This window comes from Penicillium alfredii, assembly GCF_028826965.1.
Source record: "Penicillium alfredii strain IBT 34128 chromosome Unknown utg000001l_segment0_segment0, whole genome shotgun sequence".
In the NCBI taxonomy this organism is placed as follows: domain Eukaryota; kingdom Fungi; phylum Ascomycota; class Eurotiomycetes; order Eurotiales; family Aspergillaceae; genus Penicillium; species Penicillium alfredii.
The window spans coordinates 783365-807879 of NW_026622698.1; the positions used below are offsets into that span (position 1 = coordinate 783365).

Genomic DNA, 24515 nt, shown 5'->3' on the forward strand with positions numbered 1-24515 from the left:
GCTTTGGCGTTCTGCCGTTCCCCAGACAATGTTGCCCGCAACAATGCGACTCCATGGTCACTTGTCGCTAGTGACACCGGTCTTACGTTCAGCGGTGCTAACCTTAAGACTCCCGTCTCATCGCTATCATGTCCATCGAACCATCTGCCACCATGTGCGTCGTACTCGGATGCGGCCACGTGCGTCGCTGGCAGTCTCGCAAGTCGAGCTACGCAGAGGCGCCAAATCCCAGGCGACGATGAAATTAAAAGACCTCCCTCAAGGAGTCCTGAAGCTAGAGGCATACGATGATGGGGAGGACGATGCTCCTCAGTACCCGACGGTGGTTCAAGGGCACCGGAACAACATGCTGAAATTCCAGAATTGTGTCGTTTTGACACGAGTCGGGGGCTTCTACGAGGTAAGAGGGCAGACACTAGATAGCCAGAGCTAACAAGCTAATAATACCTTTAGTTATACTTCGAACAAGCAGAGGAGCTGGCGCCGTTGCTCGGTTTGAAACTTGCCGCCAAGAAGACCAGTGCCGGACCCGTTCCTATGGCCGGCTTCCCCTTCTTCCAGCTCGATCGATTCCTCAAGACCCTTGTTCAAGACCTTAACAAGTATGTGGCTATTAGCGAGGAGTTTGCCAACCATACGGAGGACAAAACACGCACAGGGGGTCTTCTCTTCGATCGAAAGGTGGCCAGGATCATCACACCCGGAACATTGATTGACGAGAAATTCATCGATCCCTCTGAGAACAATTTTCTGCTGGCCATCCATCTAGACGTTTCCGCACTGGAAGAGCACTTGAAGCAGCACACCAATGCTGAATCGTCGCATCAACACGTACTGTCCTCCGTGCCCCAGCATGTAGGGTTGTCTTGGCTGGACCTCTCAACAGGTGACTTCTTCACCCAGCTCACCACGGCCCAAATGCTTCCCTCGGCAATTGCCAGGATTAGAGCTCGTGAAATTCTTGTGGACCAGAATGTTCGGGATCTCGTTGGGCAGGAATTGCAGCTGTTGGTTGGACATGACCATCGTCTCGTCACATTCTTTCGGTTTCCCGAGACCATCGAGCCCATGTCTCAATGGGGCACAATACTTGAATCCCCCGTCCCGGAGGATGTCCGCACGTCTTTTACAGACGAGGAAGTGGCCGCTGGATACAGTCTGCTTGCGTACATTCGGGTACAGTTACAAGGGTCGAACCTGAGACTCCAACCTCCGCGCCGAAGACACCTCCAGGAATCCATGAGTATCGATCGGAATAGTCTGAGTGGTCTTGAGATCTTGGAAACTGCGCGAGACGGATTTGGGAAAGGCAGCCTGCTCCACGCTGTCCGAAGAACCTGCACCAAGAGCGGTGCGCGTCTTCTACGAGACCGTCTTAGTGTGTTAAGATCTTTTTTTCTTTCTAGTGCCTGGCTGACATCAATGACCCAGCCTGTCCATCAACGACCTTGCAAATTATCAATGAGCGACTTGATCTCGTCTCGGTTTTCATCGACAACGAGAATCTCCGTGACAGTGTAGTCCATTTGTTGAAGCGCAGCTACGATGCTCAGCGTCTGGTCCAGAAGTTTGCCCTGGGGAAAGGAGACCCGGATGACTTAATATGCCTTTCCCGGGCTATCGAAGCCTCCAAGGACATCAGACAAGTCCTGGTGAATCACAAGAGACTGGAGGCTGTTGATTCTTCCAATGCCCAACGCAGTGTCAACTCCATGGTCTCACGGCTTCACCTTGAGGGACCTACTGCACTGGCGGACAAAATTCTTGCGGCCATTGATGAAGAGGGCTTGTTGCAAAAACAACGGATTGAAGATAGCACGGCTGCCGAGGCAGCCAATCTGGCACAAGAAGTCACCCTGAATGAAGGCAGCTCGAACGAATTCGAAGCATTGCCTAGAAAAGCCAAAGTGAAGATCGGTGACCGCGCTGCCACCACAGTTGTGGAATCGGGCCCAGTTGATAATTGGATCATGAGACGCGACGCCAGCGAAAACTTGGATGCGCTCCATGTGGAGCTGGAGCGACTGTTTGATGAAAAGACCGCTTTGACCCAAAGGCTACGCGATTTCGTTGGATCTTCGGCCCTGAACCTCAAATGGACTCCAGGCTTGGGCCATATTTGCCACGTGAAGGGGGCGAAAGTATCCCAGCAATCGATGGAGGATTTAGGCGTGACGAGAAATGTCTCTTCTACCAAATCCACTCGGTCATTCTACCTTCCGGCATGGACGGAGTTAGGAATGCGAATGGACCATGTCAAGGTCCAGATTCGTCAAGAGGAGCAAAGTATCTTTGAGCGTCTCCGCCGCGAAGTCATCATGAACCTGGTCAAAATTCGCCGCAATGCAGCCGTCATGGATGAGCTAGATGTTGCATGTTCATTTGCCATTCTGGCTCAGGAACAGCGAATGGTCCGGCCAATCCTCAACGAGGGAACCTGCCACAAGATCGTGGGTGGAAGGCATCCAACCGTGAAGCTGGGCCTCGAGGAGCAGGGCCGCTCATTTGTGAGCAACGACTGTTTTCTCGGGGATCTAGAGCGCATCTGGCTCATTACCGGCCCCAACATGGCCGGCAAAAGTACCTTCCTACGACAGAACGCGTTAATCACGATCCTCGCCCAGGTTGGATCGTTTGTCCCTGCCGCGTATGCTGAGATTGGCATTGTTGATCAGATCTTCAGCCGTATCGGCGCGGCGGACGATCTCTTCCGGGATCAGTCGACGTTCATGGTGGAGATGCTGGAAACCGCTGCCATTCTCAAGCAAGCCACTCCGCGCTCATTTGTGATCATGGACGAAGTGGGCCGGGGAACTACCCCTGAAGACGGGTCCGCCGTTAGCTTTGCGTGTCTGCATCATTTACATTATCGCAATCAGAGTCGCACGCTGTTTGCAACCCATTTCCATGCTCTCGCAGACATGACGCAGCATTTTGAGAGCCTGGCGAGATATTGCACTGATGTCAAGGAGACTGCTTCAGGCTCCTTCTCCTTCGTCCATCGACTACGGAAGGGCGTCAATCGTCAATCCCACGCTTTGAAGGTCGCCCAGTTAGCCGGTCTACCCAAAGAGACACTGGAACTGGCTATGCGTGCCCGCCAGGAGATAAGCGGCGAGCTGCCACCCCGTCCTGTTGCAGGCGAGGTTCAATCTGAGTCATCTCCTGAGCGGCTCGACAGCGGGTCCAGTGGTTTGTAATATATACTTGTATTTGTTTGATCTGTATGTACATTGTCGGGTTTCTTTTGTTCATGATACCACGTGATAGTTGTTCAATATCACATTCTCGTTTTCTGTGAGTTCATCAGTCGGGTTTTTCTCTCGACTGGGTGTTGTTTCAGCTCCAAATGGCCATTTCGCAGCTTAATTTATTTCGTTAAAGCTTAGCCGTCCACAGCTTGGGGCCTTTCTCCTTCCGTCCATGCTGACCATTGTGGCCCAAGTCCACCACAATACCCTCGTCAAACGCCGCCTCCTGGCAATCCTCATCACCGACGCCATTCACAAACTGTACCACGACAAAGTCAACGCGCCGACGCCCCAACACGACCATGGGCGCATGCCACGTGCCCACGCCGTAGGTAACCGCCTGGCCGCCATGCGCAATGAAGGCCTTGACATTGTGCAAATCCGGCGGGTCGTGAATAGTGACCGTTTCACCAGCCTCGTTCTTCGCTGTCGCCGTTTCCCCCTTTCGTGTAGGCGCGACTACTACCAGGTAAATGGGTTCGTCTTCCCGGTCGCCCACTTTGGAGTGACTCGATAGATCGATGGGGATGAATGTTTGGTTCGTGAATGGGTGGCGCTCGAGGATGCGCACGTCAAAGACCTCTTTGTTGGGTTGCTGCCCGGGGGTGACGGTGCGCAATTGGCGCGGAAAGCAGCAGAACATGGTCATCCGCGCTTCGGACGCTTTCCCGCTCGGACAGGCATTGGTGTAGCGGTCGAGGAGTGGGGAGATCGGACTGTATTTCAAGGCGGAGTTTTGGTTGGTGAGTACCGGCGCGGGATTGTGCGATGGTAGTGACGATGGCTGGGGGGCGACATTGAGATCGCGGGGGAGAGGTGAGGAGATGGCGGTGCCGAAGGGTGCGAAGTTCTCGGGAGTCAGTGGCTCGGGGTTGAGCGTTACTGATGGATTTGATGTGAGGATGGGTGCCATGGTGTGATGTTTAGTGTTGAATAGAAACTCGCCAGCTGTCGGTTGTCCAGAGAAGCTCAATGGTTCAAAGGGCCGGGGGACTGGGGACTTTGGGGTATATGAAGAAGTGGGGACTCGGTGGCCTCCGCGCAAGATATGTATCTCTTATCGCCGTACGGCCGGGGCCGACAAGGCGACTATACCGGACTCCTTGATAATTTCATGGCGTTTTATAGCTCCCCTTGTCTTCTCTTTTTATTTCCCTTGGTAAACGAGGCAGTCTGCTGTATTGTCAGTGATGTCTACTCCCAAGCTCACATAAACCAGTCCTTTTCTCGATAAACAGAGAATAAACTAGAGACTGGGAAATAAACAATTGCTCCTAAAGATGTCATTCAAAATATAACAAGAAAGTATTTATATACTAATATACTAATATACTAACTACATAGTATAGACAGCCCTTTGGTGGATGCAATCGACTTCTCCACCCCGCACGATCACGTTGCTCCCTTGCGAACGTCTGCTTCCTCTCTTCCTCTTCCTCTTCCTCTTCCTCATTCTTCCTTTTACTTATTTTCACCTATCTTCAACTATTTTTGGTTCTTTTGGTCTCCTTTGGTTCTGATCTATTTTATTCTCCTGCTGACTTCCCTTCCAATCAATCCATCCCCTCACGAGTCGACCCTTGGGGAGCTCCCGCTAATCTTATCTGAGCTACGAGGTGAAATGGCGATCCGTCCCATGAAGTTCACGCCCGAGTATGCTTTGTTGTTTCTTTTGTTCCTTTTCCTCAAATTATCGCTACATAGAATGCTTCTATTCTTTTTGAACAGCTTACTGACCACTCCAGGGTCTTGATTGGTGCGCCCAGGCGGTCCTCGGCTGTCCCGAATGCGGCGGGCACCCTTGCGGTTTACACGCAAACCTCTTACTCTTTCGAGTCCCATGCGAAGACCAACGAGATCCGTGTAATTGATATCGATTCCGGTCGATCTGCCCTCATTACCAATGATCCCGGCGCCAACAACCCCCAGTGGCTGGATAACAGCGACCAGCTGGTTTGGCTGAAGACCAAGGCCAACGGGAACACTAGTTTCATTATTGGTCATGCACGCGAGGCGGATAAGACATACACTGCGGGCACTGTTCCCGGACCAGTCTCAGACTTGAAACTCACCGTTATCGAGCCCGGCAAACTTGGCTTTGCCGTGAGCGGGAAGGCTAACCCAGATGGATCCCTGTTTAACCCGCACGATGTAAAAAAGCCTCATACCTCCGGCAAGCTATATACCTCGCTGTTTGTCAGACATTGGGACTCTTATGTCGAACCGCAGAAGAATTCCATCTTTTATGGTCTTTTGGAGAAAACGCCGCTGTCACCGACTCGCCGTCAGGCTGGCAAGTTCTCCCTGTCGGGAATCACAAATCTCATCACCGTCTCAGGATTGACGGGCGTCGAGTCACCAATCCCGCCCTTTGGGGGCACTGGTGATTTTGATATCAGCCCGTCCGCAATTGTTTTCATTGCCAAGGATCCTTCACTCAACCCGGCGACCCACACCTCGTGCTCCTGCTACTATTCTCCGATGTTCTCATGGACCTCGTGGACCAACATGAGCGCACCCGATGCGAAGGTTTGCAAGGTTGCCCCTCTTCAGGGTGCCATGGCATCCCCCGTCCTCTCGTCAGATGGCAGCTCCATTGCGCTCTTAACTATGCGAGAAGATGGTTACGAGTCGGACAAGAACAGGATATTATACGTCCCAAATCCTTGGAACGGCGAGATGATTGAGATCTTCAAAAGCGACGATGGAGAAGGTCTGTGGAACCTTAGTCCCTCGGCTGTCTCATTTGCCCAGGACGATAAGTCCTTGTTGATTCAAGTCGAGGAAACTGGGCGCGGGATCTTATACCAACTTCCCCTCCAGAACGCAAGAGAAGTCAAGCCTGACGCTCTCAAACGCTTGACTCGGACCGGCTTCGTCAATGATGTGGTTCCCGCAGCGGCGAACTCTCCCAAGCTGTTTGTTTCCAGCAGTAGCTTGGTTGATAACAGCCTGTGGACCATCATTGACCCGTCACATCCCGATCATGTGCAAGTCGTGTCTTCGAGCAGCAGGGGTGGAGCCGTATTTGGCCTGGCACCGACTCAGGTTGATGAGATTTGGTTCCGTGGCGCCGAGGACCACCCAGTCCATGCACTTGTGGTGAAGCCGTCTCACTTCAAGCCCGGTGAGAAGTATCCCCTTGCCTACTTGATCCATGGTGGTCCCCAGGGCGCTTGGAATGATCAGTGGAGCACACGCTGGAACCCGGCCGTTTTCGCAGAGCAGGGCTATGTCGTGATCACGCCCAATCCCACGGGTAGCACGGGCTACGGACAACCCTTCACTGATGCCATCCGTGGTGAGTGGGGCGGAAAGCCGTACATTGACCTCGTCAAGGGCTTTGAATACATCGAACAGAACTTGGACTACGTGGATACCTCACGGGCCGTTGCCCTGGGGGCTTCGTATGGCGGCTACCAGACCATGTGGATTCAAGGACATCCTCTTGGACGAAAGTTCAAGGCGCTCGTCACGCACGACGGCGTGTTCAGCATGACCGGTCAGCTCGCCAGTGAGGAGCAATACTTTCCGCTCCACGACCTCAAGGGCCCGATCTGGAAGGTTCCTGACAATTGGGCGAAATGGGACCCGTCGCGGTTCACGGAGCATTGGCGGACTCCTCAACTCATCATCCACAATGAAAAGGATTATCGGTTGACAATCGCCGAGGGACTCTCTGCGTTCAATGTTCTACAGTTGAAGGGCATTGAAAGTGCGTTCCTCACGTTCCCCGACGAGAACCACTGGGTGCTGAACCCTGAGAACTCACTGCTGTGGCATCACACCGTGCTGAATTGGATTAACAAATATGTCGATCTGCCTGCGGTGTCGGAAGAGCCCGATCTCTCTTCGGGGGCGGCCAAGCTTTCTGTCTAGAGACAGACAGCTAACTGATTTGCTATTTGGCATTTTTTGGTTGATTGGATATGAAAGATATGAACATCTACGGAGGATATATGCACGACCACGGGTTTTCTTTTTCTTGGAAACAAAGGAAGATGAAACTTGGGCTAATGTCAGTTTGCTTTGACGGGCTATTTTGGGCGATATCTGGCATTGTCTGAATGATTGCCATTCATATAACAATGCCTTGGATCTCGGGTATATAAGTGATTGATTTCCTCGAGTATTTCGGAGTAGCTAGATATACAAATTGTCTTTTCATCCATTAATCCACTATGTCCTCTGACGCCTCGTCGCCCTGCTCTCCCTCTTCGGGCTGTGCTCCATTTAACACCCCAGTCTCGTTTGGAGTACAGCCGCGCGCAAATCCGCAGAGCTTCCATCCCTCTTTCTTGCCAGTCATCCGCCATCTGGAGACGCCTCTGTCTCAACTCTTTTCCAGCACAACCGGCCTCCCTCATCCCGACTTCCCTGTCACCATTCTGGCTTACCACCTACTCACATCGACTCAACTCGATAGCCTCGCCTGCCACTTCCACCAGGTCTGGCCTTTTGTACCCGCAACTCTGTGGTATCCCATGCAGATTGCCCCATGGATTGGCACGCCGGAGGAACAAGACGTGGATCTACAAACAAAGCGACGACGGTTCGGACGATTCATCGGACTCGGAGGCTGTGAAACACCTGTCATTGACAATGGATCCTTCAGTCATACAGATCAAACCGATACTGAGACTGCCTCTGTGTTGGAATGGATGGAACAGCAGTGGGAGGATGCTTTGGCGAGAGCCAGGAACGAGCGACGGTTCGACGGGAAGAATCCTTGATCCTCAAGTCCCTTTGTCTTCGATTCTTTGTCGTCATTCTTTGTATATTATCACCTGTTAATTATTCTCTTTGATTTGCAACGAGAAAACCCTTGATACTGAATGTATAGCCCAAATTCCCTTTTCATCCACACGGAGGTTACGCCGTGGCTCAGCTACATTTAGCTGGCGGGTAAAGACGTCGATGTATGACGAGAATAGTATAAAGGCCGTTTTCTCTACTTCCCAACCTCTCAATATCTTGTTCTTGGCGATTGAGTATTTGTGATTCTCACTCTTTGCCATCTTCCAACTCACTTGTCAACCCTAACTCCCACATTCGAAACGTCCTCTCCATGGACCACATGGGAGGACTCGTCACAGACTACGGGGTGGCTCTGCGCACCTCGGACATCCCCTGGGTCTCCAAGCAGCTCTGGGCGCCCGACGCGGCATCCAAGAGCGGGAAATACTTCCTCTATTTCCCTGCCCGCGACAAGAATGGTATCTTCCGCATCGACGTGGGCAGTTGCCGATACACCTGTGGGACCATTTGTTCCAGAGGAGAATCATATCCCGGGGAGCTGCAGTATCGACCCGGCGGTGTTTGTGAATAAACCAGGCGGAGAGCAGACATCAGAAGGAGCAGATGGGAAGGCATACATCTATTTCGGGGGTCTTTGGGGTGGCCAGCTCCAGTGCTGGGTTCGTCCCACCGCGGACTCCGACAAAGAAAAGACCGATGCAAATGGCTATATCTTCGACGACTCCCAGTCCGGGCCCCAGGAACCATCTGGTCCCGGCGTGCCGGCGCTTTGTCCGCGCATAGCACAGCTCAGTGACGATATGCGCGGCTTTGTCTCCCCTGCTCGCGAAATCCAGATCCTGGCCCCGGAAACAGGGAAGCCCACCGCGGCAGAGAATCATGAACGGCGGTTTTTCGAGGCTGCATGGCTGCATGGCTACCGAGGTCTCTACTACTTATCGTACTCGACGGGAGACACATGACTTGGTTTATGCGACGGGGACCTCGCTGTGGGGTCCGTATACGTACCGCGGACGGATTCTGGAGCCTGTGCTGGGGTGGACGACGCATCACTCTATTGTTGAGTTTCGGGGCCGCTGGTACCTCTTCTATCATGATTGTGAGCTCTCGCGGGGCGTGGAGCATTCGAGGTCTGTTAAAGTGAGGGAGATTGTGTATGATGATGAGGGAGGTATTCATCTTGCGTGAGCAGAATTATTAGCTGGATGTGCTTGTTCAGATATGAATTATTCCATCTTTCATCTAATGACCCATCCCATTTTCCCAGTTCTCCTGCACGATCTTCCAGTACTTCTCGCGCGAGCGCATGCGGAAGGTCTTCCCGAACTTGATCATTACTAGGAACAGACTCGAGAACGCCATGCCAATAAAGGCGGCCGAGATAAAGCAGTTCTGGTAGCCGAGGTTTTCAACCCAGGGGGTAATCCTGTTCTGTGTCAACCCTTGTTTACTTGGGACAACGCAATGCATGGGGAAATAACTCACCCATAGCCGATGGCAAAAGACATGGTATTGCGAACCAGCATCACACTGGCCATGGCAACCCCACTGAGTTCCCGGTAGCTGTCGACCAGGTAGTTGACACTCAGGGAGATGCCGCACGTGTTGGTGAATGCCAACATGCACATGGCCACGACCAATCCGAACCAATGTACTTCGTGGGCTGCGCCGACTCCCCACAGAAGTAGAGACCCCGGGACGAGGATCAGACAGGCGGTAAATAGCCAGAGTCGGTGCTCTGCTTCCATGACACCGTTGTTGCGGCGCGCTAGTCGGACGGTCAGCCAGTCGCTGAACCGGCCTGCGAAGAGAGACCTGCGACGTAGGGTTAGATGGAAATTGTGATTATAATAAAGGGAGGAAGCGGCTTACCCAATGGCCACTCCTAGACAACAGGCCACATAGCTGAGGCCTACCATGGAGGACCTAAATATTGTTAGCATGTTACCATACTTGGGTATTTATCGCTTTCATTAAACGCACCCGAACGTATACGGCGCCGATCCCAGGATGACGGATGCTGTTCCATTCAGGATATTGAATAGAACAAGATAAGTGCCGTAAGAAAGGCTTCAAAGAGGTTAGCTAGGTTCAAAAATGGGGAAATCGAATCGCATACCCAGCGTAGAAAATGACCGGCCATGAGAGGTAGTACAGGGTCTGCCAAAGCCGTCGAAACATGGTGTTGCGCGTCTGCTTTGGTCCAAGCAAAGACAATTTCTTCACATAGGACTTCTTGGTGTACACTGCCCCGGATGCGGTGGCTGGGCCAGGGTGCGTCGAGGCTGCTGCCGCTTTCTCAGGATCCTCGCCGTGGGAGCTGATATTCGGTGAGTTGCTATCATTGGCAGGCTCCGCGTGCCCCCGGACGTAGTTGGTCTCCTCCATGAAGAAAAACAGGAAGATCATGGCCACAGCCACGAAGATGCTTGGCCAGTAAAACACCCAGCGCCAGCCCTGGTACTGGGCAATGAACCCGCAAATGATGGGTGCGAGATAGTTGCTGCCCGCGAGGAAAAACGCGTAAAGACCCAGGTATGTGCCACGTTCGTGAGTGAAGTACTGATCGTGTTAGTGGGAACTTGAACCGAGTTGCTATTTCGCAGAAGCTTACCACATCCGTGACTGTGATTTCTGGAAGCGCTTCCACCGGCGCTGTAAAGAAGCCTGCGACAACACATCGTGCAATCCACTGGCCGTCAGAATGGGCATACGGTCTGACCATGACGGTATTAGCAAGCGTGTACTTCAACATCCAGAGGATCTGGGTGCTTTTCTTACCCCCACATCGTTGCTCCCTACATCCCGTTAGTTGCTGATCGTCAAATTGTCCCAAGAACACTCACCAGTACTCCCGCTAGAGACAGTAGATATGTCAGACGCTTGCCAAACTGCATGGCAAAAGGCTGCCAGAAAAGCAGGCCCCAGCCAGCCAGGAGGAATAAATAGCCAGTCCCCTCATTCAGCGTATGGACGGACACCCCCTGTTACACGCAGGATGGTTAGTCTGTCGGTCCTAGATTCGATCTCATATCATAGATAGCCTAGCACATACAGATTGTTCCGACAGAGGTACAAGGACCGAGTAGACAACGGAGCAGGCAATGCCAGTCACTAACGTATAACTGAACAGACAAAGCCCAGGCGGTTAATATCCCATCGGCAGAGATCCTGGATTCAACAGTAGAATGGGTATACATACGCACTCACGCACACCGTCGATAGTAGCTTCCGCCGTCGACTCCAATTCAGCGGATCATCTGGATCACTGGACGGCGTCGGGATAAGCACAATATCGCTATCTCCCTGGTTCACATGCTGGGTGGTCATGACATGATCCACATCGACCAGCACCACAGTGCCAGGAACTTGGGTAGTATCCACTATAGCCATAGTGGGTGAAAGGTCGTCCAGGGTTGAACTGCGATACTGCGCATTGAGGGCCGAGAGACGGAATAGAAAAAGAAAGAGACAGGATCCAGGACTCGGGGATTTTATTTCAACTGAGGGGGTCCAGTATCAAGTGGGCCGCTATCGGGAGAAGATAGTGACAGGGGGCGAAGACCATATCAACAGCGGATGAGTTCCGCAAGACGCTCATTTTTTCTGTGGGGGCGAGATAAGCTCCACCAGAGCTAACTGATTGTAGAGAAGAAGTCAATTCCCCGCAAAATCTCCACTCGGTTCAAGCTGGACGGAAGGTTGAGTGTTTACGGGTTGGAGAGGGAGGCCTGAGCGGCAAGGAATGTGGAGATTCTAATCTGCTTGGGTGCCTGTTCTATGCTTCCAAATATGCCCGAACCAGCTCTTCGCTGCATGTCCACAACACCTTGGCACTGTCTTCGCCCTCGGGAAAGTCAAGATGGGGCAAGGAGAGCACTTGGCAGTTGTCGAGAAAAGCACCGGACTGATCTGAGGAATGGCGATAAGTTTTGTGGATATGCTGGTCGCGTAGGCCTCTCACCTTCGAGTATCGGGTCCAGCAATCCACGAAGAATGGTCGCACTGCTCTGCGCCAGGGATTTGGGTGCTTGCTGCAGGAGGATGGGCAGATCCTGGCCAGCTTTGAATGCGAGGCTCCGTCAGATCCTGGTTTATAATCCCTGGGATATATCGATGGTAAGGTCTCAAACATACCTTCTTTCTTCCGCTGCAACCAGGAGGAGACCTCCTCGGGAGAGACATGGGTCTGCACATTGGTCTTGGTATCTGAAGAACGATGAGCACTACTTTATAACCTCAGAGAAGAGAATTGAAAACATACTCCCGGGATTTGCAGAAAATGCAGCAATCGACCGATCCGCACCCACTCTCGCAAGCAACTTGACGAACAGGATATTGGCAAACATCGACTGCGCATATCCATCCAAAGGATGATAAGCCTCCTCGCTCTCCGATGTCTTATCAACATCCTCCCAGTTGGGAGCGAGTGCCTCTCGCCGGATGCTGGTCGTGATTAGAACCACGCGGGATTCGGGAGACATGGTCGGCAGCAACAGATTGACCAGCAAGAAATGGCACAGATAATTCCTCTGGAACTGAGACTCGATCCCGTCCGCCGTGGTCTCCCATGGTGCAGCCATCACCGTTGGGAACCCGATGATGCCGTCAATGGGCACGGTCAGTTTTTTGACGATTGCCGCGGCCTCTTGGATGGAGGCCAAGCTCCCAGTATCTGCGGTGATAAAAATGATCTTCACTTTGGGGTGCTTGCGGTTGATGTGATCAATAACGGGCTGCAACTCGGGCTGAGAGTAGCCCGTGAAGATGATGGCACCAGCACCGCCGTGTGCGAGCGCGTCGGCGGTGGTCGCAGCTAGATCTCCACGGACGAGGCCGGCTAGAAGAACTGAGATGGGACCGGGTGATTAGATGCAGACATCGAGGAGAGCCTGAAAAGAAAGGACAACTCGTCTCACAGGTTTTATGCTTCACCCGCGCAGGAAACATTTCCACCACGCCCGTCCCCACCGAGTCGCTTTTGAAGAGGTCGCTCATGGTGCATTGGTCTGATTGTTAGCAAATGTGAGGCAGGCCATGCTGGCGAAAACCGCCCCGAGTCCATGGGTTTCGTCATGATGAGCAGCCACGGATCTTACCAGGCACAATCTTGTAAACAGTCCACACGCCCTGAACGTGCGGGTAAAAGTATTGAGATAATAACAAATACACCAATTAGCCCCATCACGATGCTATAATTCAATCTATACAGTACAATTTCACCGAGTCCAGCGGAGCCTGCCGAGTACTTGACAAAACATTCAGTTTCAAAAATATGCCCTTCAGTGAGATGCACCCGCAATGTCATCGTCGTTGGGCAACTCCTTGATGGTATCCTTGATGATTTGGATGAGTTCATCGATATCAGGACGCTCCGCGGGCTCGACTTGGAGACACTTGCGAACAACGTTCTTGGCGAGATCACTGACCGAACCCTCGCTCTTGGATGCCTCTCCGTTCTCAGGTCCCACTTTGCCTTTGCCCTTGCCAGCACCGGGCTTGTCGTCGGGAAATCTCCAGTCGCCGCCAAGTACACACATGCTCAGGCTGCCACCGGTCTCTTCACTGCGCGCCTCGAACGGGCTCTTGCCGACCAGACAGGCATACAGTGTGCAGCCCAGCGACCAGACGTCCACTTTGGTATCAATAATGGACCCAGTCTTCACGTCAAACAGTTCCGGTGCCCGATACGGCATGGTGCTGTGCTCTGCCGCAGTATCTTGGACAGCCAAGGCAAGTGAGCGCGAGGTAACCGCGATTGGGCTCGGCGCCAGAGACCCGAGATCCATCAAGATAGGCGTTTGACCGTCATCATCGATCATGATGTTGCCTAAGCCCCAGGAAATTAGAACTCGACATGCTGTTATTCGTTCGTAAAAACTTACCGGGCTTCACATCGCGGTGCGCATAGGGCCGCAGGCCACCATCGTGGACACCCTCCTGGCTGCGCGTGACCTCGTCATCCATCAAGGGTTCGTTCTCCTCGTCCTCGTCCACGCCATGGCTAGCGCGTCGTTTAGGTTTCATCTGCATCGACCTTTCGGCGTCGGCCTCGTCGCCCTCTCTGCGAACCGCTTTCGCCTGCCGGGTGGACGCCGCGCCACTCTTGACACGATATTGGTGCATAGACTGGAGGGCTTGGGCGACCCCAAGCATCAGCACCATCAGCCGTTTTTCAGGGAATCGAGTGTGGTTGACCAGGTTGGCGTTGATGGCATCCTGGAGATTCCCTCGCTGGTAGTAGGGCAGCAGAATATAGACAGTTTTCGAACCGGCATCGCCTCCATCAGATCGAAATTTGGATCCGGATTCTGTGGAGACACAGTGGTCGATGGAATGGATGATGTTATCGTGTGCGGTAAACAAGCTGTACGCTTCGACTTCTTTTAGGGCTTGCGACACGGATTCCTGGCCGAAGGGGCAGCGAATCTTCTTCAGAGCGAATAATTCCGAGGTGTTCTTGTCCTGAACTAAATAAACGTAGGAGAAACCACCCTGTAGGGAGTCGACGGTGTCAGCTCGGGGGCCACGTAGATGGGATCGCAGCCAGACGCCCATACCTCGCCCAACAGGCGCAAGAGTTTAAAACTCCGGTTTTTGATCTTCAATTGCGGAGTGCTGGGGAAACAGCACATGCAATCGGTAAAATTGTAAAGCAGATCGAAGAAATACTGAGCCATGGTGCTTGTCGCAGGGTTGCGTCGAGATGTCACGAGTGGCGGAGTGGACAGGTAAGACGTGCGCAAGGCTGTCCTGCCAAGAAGACAAGAAGAAAAGATCGCCGCGCCTTAAGAACAACAAAAAGAGAGGTGTCTTGGAGATGCAGCGCAAAGGTAAGGAGGACTATGCAGAAGCAATGGAGGTCGACCGGGTCAATGGGTGACGCCGAGTGGAGCGCATCCACCGGTTGTTATTTGTTGTTCCCCCTTTCCCAAGCACCCCTCGAGGACTTGGGATTGTTTTCTTCTTGTCATTTCTTGTTTTCGTTCTGTGCTGCTTGTACATACGCGATCTGCGATTTTTTATTTATTCGTCTGGGACACCCCAGCTTCGTTGGGTCTCTGACCTCATTTTCTCGCCTGATCCGCGATGATCTTGGGCCACGAACTCCACCTGCATTTCTCCTGATCCTTTACACCTTTTGCCGAAGGGTTTCTCATACGCTCCTTCACTTGGACGTGCTGAACTCACGGGATTTTCGTCGCAAAATATCGCCCTCCCCTTCCGATGGCGCCCCTCGACGAAGTCCAGGTCGGAGACCTGGTAAACGTCCCCGGTGGGATGCATGGGACGGTGAAATACTTGGGAACGGTCGCAGGCAAGCCAGGGCGCTTTGCAGGCATCGAACTCAGCTCCGAGCATGCGCCTCGAGGGAAGAATAACGGTGACGTGGATGGACGAAAGTATTTCAGCACATCGGTCGCCGGCTCGGGCATTTTCGTGCCCATGAACAACAGTAAATATGTCACGCGGCGGTCGACTTCCACCGGATCAGGGACGTTTGCTGCTCCTACAACGCCCGCGCGTGCTGCTCCCGTCAATTTTAGCAAGTCAGTCGGGCCCAGTCCCTCGATGCCACGGCCACGAGTCCGCCGGCCGTCGCTCCCCCGACCCGAGTCCCCTCGCGCCGCCCCTCCGAAGCTGAGTCTCAGCGGATTGCGTACACCTTCGGCAGCATCCAAGACGAGCAATGGATTTACGCGAAGCCCCGTCAAGGCCCCATCCCGCTTCTCGGACCGACCCCCATCGCGTTTGAGTGTGGACGATGACGTCTCGTCATATGGTAGACCGTCGGATTTGCCGCAATCTGCCACATTATCAGACACACAGGAACTCAAGGATCAAATCAAAAGTCTTGAGAAACAACTCCTGGACCGTGACAAGCAGCTGGATGAGCAAGCTAAGACGTTGGGCGACTTCCAAAAGACCTTGGAGGAACTTGAAGGCTCGGATGCCCTGTCGATTCGGACACAGCTGCGGGAACGAAATGAGCGGATCATCCAATTGACAGCCGAGTTTGACGGCCACCGGGCAGATTTCCGAAGCACCCTGGACACCTTGGAGATTGCGGCCTCTGAGACCGAGCGCGTCTATGAGCAGCGGCTCGACGAGCTTATGCAGCAAAACAAAGAACTGCAAGATCGGGGCGAGGATGTGGAGGTTGTTGCCCAGCAGCTCAAGCAGTTAGAAGAGCTGGTCTCGGAGTTGGAGGAGGGACTCGAAGACGCCAGACGAGGCGAAGCAGAAGCACGGGCCGAAGTCGAGTTCCTCCGTGGCGAGGTCGAGAGGACCAAACTCGAGCTGAAGAAGGAGCGCGATGATTCGGCTGCCGCTCTGAAAAACGCCCAGGTAGGGTCAGACGGGCCTCGCAATTCCAATGAGCTTGACCAAAAAGACGATGAGATTCGGGGCCTAAAGGCCATCATCCATTCTCTGAGCCACGGCAACCCCAATGCCGCCAGTCTCAGCAATGGCTCAGGGCCTGACAATCCGGAGCAGCTCAGCCAGCTGGAGCAACAACTCCATGAGGCTGAAGGGGCCGCCGAACGCAAAGATTCCCGGATCGAGGAGCTTGAACGCCAGTTGCAAGAGTTCCAATTCGGCACCGGTGGACGCAATCGCAGCTCCACGGTCACACTTTCGCCGTCCAAGCAGCACAAACCCACCAACTCTGCAGGGAAAATCTCCAACCCTGCCAACGACGCCAATCAAATCCATCGTCTCTCCGATCGGACGGTGGTCCCGACTGACTGGCATGACGCGCCCTCGCACGAAGCTCGCCAGCATCACCGCGGCGCGTCCAACTCTTCCCACCTCCGGCTGGAAAGCATGCCTGAATCCGAGCGTTCCTCGGATGATGATGGACAGTGGTGCGAGATCTGCGAAACGAGCGGCCATGATATCCTGAACTGTGTCAGCATGTTTGGCTCAAACCAAAAGGATGCCTCCGAACCGAAGAAGGCTCCAAAGACTGACAAGCCTGCGGCCGAACCTCCGGCTACCGATCACCCGACTGAAACATCTGGTCCCCATGAGAGTACTCCTTCTCAGAAGACGGGCCGTGATGTTGTCCTTGAAGGACTCAAGGGCATTGGTGGACTGAACTCATCTACGGGTCCTACTGCCGGAAAAGCATCGGGAGTCATTGACGAGTCCAAATGGTGCGCCCTTTGCGAGCGAGACGGCCATGAGAGCATCGACTGCCCTTTTGATGAATAATGTGGTGTGGATATATGCGATGGCAGCCAGATGCTTTGACTCTTTTCTAGTACATTTTTTTGTTGATTTCTCCCACTGCCCTTTTGCGTGAGGCCCAACCTGAAGCACTGATATACGTGCTTTCTTTTCCCCGTTGTATTACTTTCTATCATTTTGGCTCTCCATTCGTTCTGGCTTGTGTTGATACCATTCTCTTTTTCTTCTTCTTTGAGGACTTGTTCAATTCCCTCTCATGTCTTGTATCTGACCCCTTTCTCCCCTTCTTTTATTCTTTCCTTCTGGGTCGGTAACTTCTTTCTTTTTGCATCGGGCTGGGCCAGCATTCGGGTCTGAGGACCGTGTCATATCCTGTCCCTACCCGGACCAGATACTCTAGGTAGTCTAAAATCTAATCACATACCCCCCAAACATGTCAAGAATGTTGATTTCGTCACTCGTAATACACATCCATAGAAAATACAGTTGACAATGCCTTTTTTACGTCCTTGCTTTGGAGGGGCTCACTCAGGATAGGTGGGCGGCTGCACGATCTCTCCTTCCGGGTATCGTGTCTCTGCAACCACCCCGCAAGCCTTGCATCGCCGCTTGGTTTCGTCGGCACCGAACTCCTCGACCACCGCCTTGACCTGCGTGCCCAGATCCACACACACAAACTCCTTCTGCCAGATCACTTCCCCGCAACCCTTGCAGTACCACCGCATGATATCCACCGCATCTTTGGCCCGCGGCTGCTCCATCACCACACCGACTGTATCCTTGAACCGCACGGGCGAATGTGGCGTGTTCGCTGGGAGCAAGAACAGCGACCCTTCGTGGATGGGAATGTCTTGAAAACTGGGCGGCGTTGTCGACAGATCTACCGTCTTGAGAAGCATTGATCCCCGGTACTGGTAGAAAAACTCTGGGGTCGTGTTGATGTGGTAGTCCGTCCGGGCATTGGGCCCGCCGACGATCATGACCGTGTACCCAGCTGTGGCTGCGGAAGATGGATGGTAGACACAGTAGTTGTTGACGGGTGGCTGTAGAAGGTGGGAGTTGGCCTCAAGCCTAAATTCATAGCAGGGGTGAGTCTTTGATTCGATTTCATTCCTCTGCTCGATCTTCTGGTCCGCGATGAATCATCGGGATGAGGGGCATCGGGGAACCTCAGAAAGATTGCAAAAATACCATTTTGGAATATTGAGAGCTGGGGGGAGCATCTTGCACCCAGAGATGTCTGATTTAGCCAGGAAATGCAATGACTATGAGAGAACAAGCAGAAATGTTAGTGGATGAGCGGAGCATGGGGAATCGAGTATTTCGACAGTAGAAAGTCGATGATCGCGGAGATAGCAGCGATGGCCGGAGTTAACCCGATGTCGGGCCGGGTCAACTTGGTCCCGCCGATTTTTCTTTTTCGCCGCAACGCGATAATCGTTCAAGACCGACACACCACCATGGCCACCTCACAGCCTCCCCTGCGATTCACCTCGCATCATAACTTGGTGTATCGCCTGGTTGTATCAACGTTGACCGGTCGCACAGTTCAGATCTCCCAAATCCGCTCCTCGTCGCCCACCAATCCCGGTCTCGCACCGCATGAAATTTCCTTCTTGCGTCTTCTAGATGCCGTCACCAATGGCTCTCAGATGGAAATTTCGTACACTGGTACCATCCTCGTGTATAAGCCAGGCCTGATCACCGGTAGCACAGCCGGCTCCGGGGCGAGTGGCGGCGTTATCACACATGAACTTCCAGCCAGTTGCAATCGCGGTCTCAGCTACTACCTCATTCCCCTCTGCCTGCTGGCACCTTTCTCCAAAGCACCCCTCAAGGTTCTGTTCACAGGACCTGGAGTGATTACCTCGGCAACTCCAACTGGGGACATGTCGGTTGACAGTGTCCGAACCGCGATTCTCCCTCTGTACAATCAATTCGGCATTTTCAACAACATCGAGCTCCGGATCCTGAGGCGATCCAATCCCGGACCCAATGGTAAGGGAGGTGGCGGTGAAGTGCAATTGGTCTTTGGGCATCAGTTGCGCCTTCCCAAGACTCTGCACCTGATGAACCCTGGCCGCATCAAACGGATTCGTGGTGTTGCGTACTCGGTTGGGGTGTCGGGTTCGAACAACGCCCGCATGATCGAAACGACCCGTGGGGTCCTGAATCCGCTAAGTCCGGATACTTACATATTCTCCGACGTCTCATCAGCCCCTCTGTTGCCGGCCCCGGAGAAGAACAACCCCTCCGCAATGAAGAAGATCGGAATCGGATTTGGCCTGTCGCTGGTGGCTGAGTCTTCCACGGGCTGCCTCTACTCAGCCGACATGATTTCTCCACCTACTGGTGGTCAAGCGCCTGAAGATACTGGGAGGCAATGTGCATATCAGCTTCTCGAGGCCGTTTCCAAGGGCGGCTGTGTGGCTCCCGCGGCTGCAGCAACCATGTTCACTCTCATGACCATGGGCTCGGAGGATGTGGGCCGTCTGCAGGTTGGCCGCGAGGTTATTGCTGACCCGCATCTGATCCAGCTTGCCCGGGACTTGGCCAAATTCGGCGCCCCTGGCTGGGGTCTTCGGGATGCAGCGGGCGAGAACGAGCATGGCGATGTGATTGTCAGCGTGGTGGGCCGTGGAATCGGCAACGTCGGCAGAAAGGTTGCGTGAAGTCCTAGCGTTCCAAGAGCTCTTGACACATCTGCCGCTTCATCTCCCATTGACATGCAATATTCTCTGTCCGGCCCCCTCGTGGTGCATTGGAAGAGATTGCTCATGCAAAACCACCCTGAGTTCATTCATGGTGGCATTCTCATTTCTCTCCACCGGAGCATCCAATGTTGGCGAAGCCAGGCATGGGGCTGGAATGCCTACTCAGCTGGCACTTCTCGGTCCCAGTGGCTGAGAATCGAGGCCCACTGCTCCAAGGCCCCATATGACACGTGGTTGTATGGAGCTGTCACCTCGACTTCCGAATATCATGATACCCGTTTTCGCTTTTGTCGATTCTTATGCACCATTTTCATGTACAGCGGCGTTCGGGATATATGGGATGGCACCTTAGATAGGACAATGGTCGAAATGCATTTGCTCTTTCCAAGGTATTAACTCTTTGTCAGTAATGCCGTTGCTGTCTTCTTTGTATACTGTAAATTCATTTCCAGAAAAGGTCATTCATGGCTTCTACCGCGTCTCGAGGCAGAAAGACAAACAATTCATTCACAGGCAGGCAGCGACGCGTCTACCACATCAACAAGTATAAATACTTCATCTCTCACCATCTCTCACTTCCCTTCTTCCACTCCCTTCTCCCCCCTTCCCCCTGCCCACTTCACTCTCTTTGCTTCTCTCCCACACCCTCTATTCCTAAAATCGTGTCTACCCTTCTGGAGATCTTGACTTGCATCCTTCCCTGTTCTATCATCCTGAACCTCATCTTGGCTGATCTAAATCAGTCGTATTTTGGTTCTCTATCGTATCTTTTCAAGGCTTTGTATCTCTCATGTCACTCATATTCCCAGACCCTCACCACCTTCCTTTACCTCACTTGAGGAATTCTCTGTCAAGTGACAACCCCTGGCGACGGGCTCGTACCTCATCGCGGTGCCTGGGTCTAGTAATTCTCTCCCGGCTTCGGCTGGTTGGGGGTGAAGCCAAGACGAGCTCCACCATCTATTTGCCATTTACCTGCTTTTTTTATCTGCTTTTTTTTCTTCGCATGTTCTTGTTTCGATCTGCTGCTTTTTACTTGCCATTTATTTTCTGATTTATCCTGTCATTTATTCTTTCGCGATTTAGCCCCAGCGACAGGCGCGCACCTCATCGTGGTGCTTGGGGTCTAGTAATTCCCTCCAGTCTCGACTGGTTGGGGATGAAGCTAAGACGCGCCTTACCATTTGCCTGCTCTCTTTTTCTGCATTTGTTTGTATTTTTTTTCTTTTTACTTGCCCTTTATTTACGGTCTGTCTTGACATTTACTCTTTAGCGATTTAGCCCCAGCGTCAGGCTCATACCTTCCGCGGTGCTGTTGCCGATGGCGGGGATAAAGCCAGGATGGGCCTACCCCTTTCTTCTTGCTTTCTCTACTGGTTTGTTTTTGTTCATTGACTGCCGGAGGGCTTCCCATCAGTTGCTGACGGTTGATTCAAGTAGGGCTTACGAATCTCGTGACCGGTCCCATGCCAAGCCCGGCTAGTCGTGCCACTAGAGAGGACTACAACGACTATATCAAAACATACCAATCGCTGGAAACAATGAGACCGTTTAGTCGTCTATGTCTCTAAATGAAGTCTATCAACTCTAATATGCAAGCGAAGGTCAAAATCAAGGAACCGGAGCATCACGGCCCTAGGGGATAACCCAACGCCAACAGGATGCGGAAAACAATCAAAAGCTCAAATCTCAAAGACGCCAGGACGCCGCGTGTCAAAAGAAAATCCAACCACATTTTTGGGGAGGTCATCAAAGTATAACCCTTCGCAAAGGGGCAGAAACAAAAGTGTCAAAAAAAGAGGATTGGGAAAGAAAGATAAATGGGTCAAAAGAGCGGAAGATTATGTGGAGAGAAAAAGAGGGTTCAAGTGAATGGAATGTCAAAAATGACTGGGAGAAATGAGGATAGTCCGGTTTACTCGGACACATCCTCATCCTTGCCCGGGTACATAATATCCTGGCGGATGACGGCGCGGGCGTGGCTGACCAAGACAAAGAGCCACATGCAGATGATGCAAATGGACATGGCGGATGCGAAACCCTTGATGCCAGTGCTCTCAAAAGCATTAGCCAGTGTGATGGTCGCAATGGTGAACCCGGTGTTGGGGAAGACCATGGCCCACCAGCTGAGGTGGAAGGCAGTCGGCGGCGAGCGAATCACAGCAATCAACGCAATGCAGAAGAACCAGAGACTCAGAGCCCACAGGAAGGCACCGGCGGCAAGAGCAAGGATTTCAATCATGCGACCATCACTGACGGTGTCTTCGCTGCCCATGACGCTGAACGTCTCCGGAAGTCCCTTGGCCATGCCGATCAAAGCCAGCGCCGTGAAAGCCGGCGGGCCCACGCAGATGAACATACCCGGTCGGTGTTCACGGTTCGGCAGCCCAGACTCCATCAGTCGTCCAATGTAATGGGCATACATCATGAAGCTGATAGAAAACCCAAGACCCTGGAATGTCATGCCGGCGGTGACGATGGGGATGGCCGACCGGTCAGGCTGTCGTTCGGCGATGACGGAAGCGATGGTGCCGCTAAGCATGATGGGGAAGGCGGGCAGGATCCAGGACGGCATCATGGACTGTAGACGGTAGGTGTGGGAGGAGAAGACGAAGGAGTATTGGAAGATGGCGACGGCGAAGGTGCACACACAGTAGAGCCAGAAGAGTACTTCCAGGGTGGTCGAGAAAGCCGGTGCGGGATTGTCGCCGAAGTAGCGCTCCAGCCCGGTGATCATGGTGGCAACGGACAACCAGAACGTAGGGAAGAACAGTCCCTCACGGTCATGGCGGAGGGAGGCGACCAGTCCGCCATGGATGATGAACCGGGCAGCCATCAGAGAGCATACCAGCGCAAACAGGGCAAGGTTGATCAAATAAACAGCCAGGCCAATCTCATCGAGGCCCTTGAAGCGGTTGGGCTGGCTGGCAATGAGCAGAGCCAGACCACCCGTGCTCATGGTCAAGGTATACCAGGCCCAGGTGAAGTGGCGGAGGCGCTGGCAGAAGCGCAGCTTGCCTGGCTTCTCGGGCTTCTCGAACTCCTCCATGATAGGGGATCCCGAGTGGGATGAGAGGGGTGGGAGCTCATAGGTGCTGGGGTTAGCCCCTAGCAATTGTGGAGTGGTCATGATTGTGGATTCACACTAGGTAGTATATAGCCCAGATATGATAATTGAGACAAAAAAAGGGGGGGGGGGAGGGTAAGAGAATGACTTGTATTTCGGTATAGGACTGGGTTACAACAGAACCCCTTGGCTAGAAAACAGATAAAAAAGAGAATAAAGCCAAAGGACTGTGAAGAAGATCAAAAGAGGTTAAAGTAGAAGGAGAAGAAGTAGATGATTGAGAATGGATGAAAGTGGAGGTCGGAATGGAGCGAGAGGCCATGGATATAAGAATCCATGGACGAGGTCGATCAGGAGCAGCCATCAGCTATTGATTCACAACCATCGCCGGCTTGTTTTCAGGATCCGTGGCCAAGAAGTCCCAAGACTTTCATACTTTCTCAGGAGCGAGGACCAGCAAGCGTCTTGTCGCAGAGGCGCCAGCATTTCCTCCCCGACGGACCTACCAGCCTACCAGCGGCATCAAGGTTATCGGGGGCCCATAATTTTCGGGAAAGAACCAAGAAAAAGACAAGAATGGCTCGGGCAAGGTCTTCGGGCTCACAACCAGGATCCCATCCGCGACTGCATCAGGGGGGTGCGGATATTGCCCAATCGTCCAGGGGGGCGGAAGTATGATCCACAGAAGTCTGGGCATCAAGATCGATCCGGCGCCATAAAGAAACTTCACTGCCTAAGGGGGGTAGTGGACTGCGTAACTTGCCAAGAACCTTCATGGCGAGTCGCTGCGCCATGAAGCTAACAGTGAAAAGGGGACCGGGGTGAAGGAAACTTGGAAGCAAGACGAGTGACCTCAATGGCATGGCGAACAACAGAAAACCCTGGAACCGGCTTTCAGTTTACTCAAGTCTATGTATCCAAACCGTTACTCGGGCCGACTGTGCAAAAACGCAGGCCGAGTCCCTCCGATAGGAGGTTGTGAGCCGTAATCCTCCAGGATGGCAGGACGCGTGCAACGTGCCCGAGAGCCACGCCAAGATGGGTGATCGACGAAACATCATCGACGAGCGGTCCGCTGCCAAGCTTTAGTTCTTGGTGGCTGTGAAGAAGTAAAAAATTAGACTGGAGACGTATGTGGTTAGTGGCAAGATGCCAAGAGAGAAACAAGAGGAAGAGTTAACAGCTGTGAGAGGGAAGGCAGTTGAGATGGAGAGGTGGACAGAGTGAGCCCCGGTGGCAAGGCAAACAAGGAAAGAAACCCTCAGGCAACCTCTTTTTCTTTGGTTGCATCTTCCCATTTCGTCCTTCCCCCTTCTCCTTGATTCATGCCCCCCTGAGTCCTTATCTTCACAGCCTCGCGCCAATCCAACACTATTGACGTTGGATCCTCGCCAAGAACGATTTCAACATGGGTGTGTTGTCGATCGGTGGATCCTCACCCAGGACCCTCGGGTTTCATGCTTATTTTTGGGAATTTCTTCTTGGAGAGCCTGCCAAGATGCCTAGCCTGGTGTTGTTACGCAGTGGAAC

The 24515-nt window shown here is 53.0% G+C and overlaps 12 protein-coding genes across 12 annotated transcripts; 6 read left to right on the forward strand and 6 right to left on the reverse strand.

Moving 5' to 3' along the window:
• Nucleotides 1–43: 43 nt before the first annotated feature.
• NUU61_000298 (mismatch repair ATPase MSH1) lies at nucleotides 44–3200 on the forward strand (the record flags this gene model as incomplete). The annotated part of the gene is made up of 3 exons (XM_056650882.1): nucleotides 44–400; nucleotides 454–1378; nucleotides 1432–3200. The coding sequence occupies 3 exons, from the start codon at nucleotides 44–46 to the stop codon at nucleotides 3198–3200; spliced, it is 3051 nt and encodes a 1016-aa protein (XP_056515732.1).
• Nucleotides 3201–3378: 178 nt separating this feature from the next.
• NUU61_000299 (ureidoglycolate hydrolase) lies at nucleotides 3379–4164 on the reverse strand (the record flags this gene model as incomplete). Its single annotated transcript, XM_056650883.1, has 1 exon — nucleotides 3379–4164. One exon carries the CDS (start codon nucleotides 4162–4164, stop codon nucleotides 3379–3381), a length of 786 nt encoding a protein of 261 aa, XP_056515733.1.
• Nucleotides 4165–4872: 708 nt separating this feature from the next.
• On the forward strand, nucleotides 4873–7130 carry NUU61_000300 (oligopeptidase family protein; the record flags this gene model as incomplete). Its single annotated transcript, XM_056650884.1, has 2 exons — nucleotides 4873–4904; nucleotides 4997–7130. The coding sequence occupies 2 exons, from the start codon at nucleotides 4873–4875 to the stop codon at nucleotides 7128–7130; spliced, it is 2166 nt and encodes a 721-aa protein (XP_056515734.1).
• Nucleotides 7131–7432: 302 nt separating this feature from the next.
• Nucleotides 7433–7984, forward strand: NUU61_000301 (uncharacterized protein; the record flags this gene model as incomplete). Its single annotated transcript, XM_056650885.1, has 1 exon — nucleotides 7433–7984. One exon carries the CDS (start codon nucleotides 7433–7435, stop codon nucleotides 7982–7984), a length of 552 nt encoding a protein of 183 aa, XP_056515735.1.
• A 335-nt stretch (nucleotides 7985–8319) lies between these two features.
• NUU61_000302 (Xylosidase/arabinosidase) lies at nucleotides 8320–8971 on the forward strand (the record flags this gene model as incomplete). The annotated part of the gene is made up of 2 exons (XM_056650886.1): nucleotides 8320–8467; nucleotides 8493–8971. 2 exons carry the CDS (start codon nucleotides 8320–8322, stop codon nucleotides 8969–8971), a joined length of 627 nt encoding a protein of 208 aa, XP_056515736.1.
• A 280-nt stretch (nucleotides 8972–9251) lies between these two features.
• On the reverse strand, nucleotides 9252–11402 carry NUU61_000303 (putative MFS transporter; the record flags this gene model as incomplete). Its single annotated transcript, XM_056650887.1, has 10 exons — nucleotides 9252–9435; nucleotides 9495–9824; nucleotides 9882–9935; nucleotides 9993–10079; nucleotides 10129–10571; nucleotides 10624–10726; nucleotides 10791–10807; nucleotides 10856–10993; nucleotides 11065–11134; nucleotides 11212–11402. 10 exons carry the CDS (start codon nucleotides 11400–11402, stop codon nucleotides 9252–9254), a joined length of 1617 nt encoding a protein of 538 aa, XP_056515737.1.
• A 385-nt stretch (nucleotides 11403–11787) lies between these two features.
• On the reverse strand, nucleotides 11788–13007 carry NUU61_000304 (putative oxidoreductase, short-chain dehydrogenase/reductase family; the record flags this gene model as incomplete). Its single annotated transcript, XM_056650888.1, has 3 exons — nucleotides 11788–12218; nucleotides 12274–12858; nucleotides 12929–13007. The coding sequence occupies 3 exons, from the start codon at nucleotides 13005–13007 to the stop codon at nucleotides 11788–11790; spliced, it is 1095 nt and encodes a 364-aa protein (XP_056515738.1).
• Nucleotides 13008–13291: 284 nt separating this feature from the next.
• NUU61_000305 (putative serine/threonine protein kinase ENV7) lies at nucleotides 13292–14761 on the reverse strand (the record flags this gene model as incomplete). Its single annotated transcript, XM_056650889.1, has 3 exons — nucleotides 13292–13839; nucleotides 13895–14504; nucleotides 14570–14761. Coding segments are annotated over 3 exons (1350 nt in total), but the record flags the coding sequence as incomplete, so codon positions are not given.
• A 475-nt stretch (nucleotides 14762–15236) lies between these two features.
• On the forward strand, nucleotides 15237–17228 carry NUU61_000306 (CAP-Gly domain containing linker protein BIK1; the record flags this gene model as incomplete). Its single annotated transcript, XM_056650890.1, has 1 exon — nucleotides 15237–17228. One exon carries the CDS (start codon nucleotides 15237–15239, stop codon nucleotides 17226–17228), a length of 1992 nt encoding a protein of 663 aa, XP_056515740.1.
• Nucleotides 17229–17728: 500 nt separating this feature from the next.
• On the reverse strand, nucleotides 17729–18398 carry NUU61_000307 (3-hydroxyanthranilate 3,4-dioxygenase; the record flags this gene model as incomplete). The annotated part of the gene is made up of 2 exons (XM_056650891.1): nucleotides 17729–18331; nucleotides 18396–18398. The coding sequence occupies 2 exons, from the start codon at nucleotides 18396–18398 to the stop codon at nucleotides 17729–17731; spliced, it is 606 nt and encodes a 201-aa protein (XP_056515741.1).
• A 266-nt stretch (nucleotides 18399–18664) lies between these two features.
• Nucleotides 18665–19876, forward strand: NUU61_000308 (RNA 3'-terminal phosphate cyclase-like protein; the record flags this gene model as incomplete). The annotated part of the gene is made up of 1 exon (XM_056650892.1): nucleotides 18665–19876. One exon carries the CDS (start codon nucleotides 18665–18667, stop codon nucleotides 19874–19876), a length of 1212 nt encoding a protein of 403 aa, XP_056515742.1.
• A 1957-nt stretch (nucleotides 19877–21833) lies between these two features.
• NUU61_000309 (tellurite-resistance/dicarboxylate transporter family protein) lies at nucleotides 21834–23048 on the reverse strand (the record flags this gene model as incomplete). Its single annotated transcript, XM_056650893.1, has 1 exon — nucleotides 21834–23048. One exon carries the CDS (start codon nucleotides 23046–23048, stop codon nucleotides 21834–21836), a length of 1215 nt encoding a protein of 404 aa, XP_056515743.1.
• Nucleotides 23049–24515: the final 1467 nt, after the last annotated feature.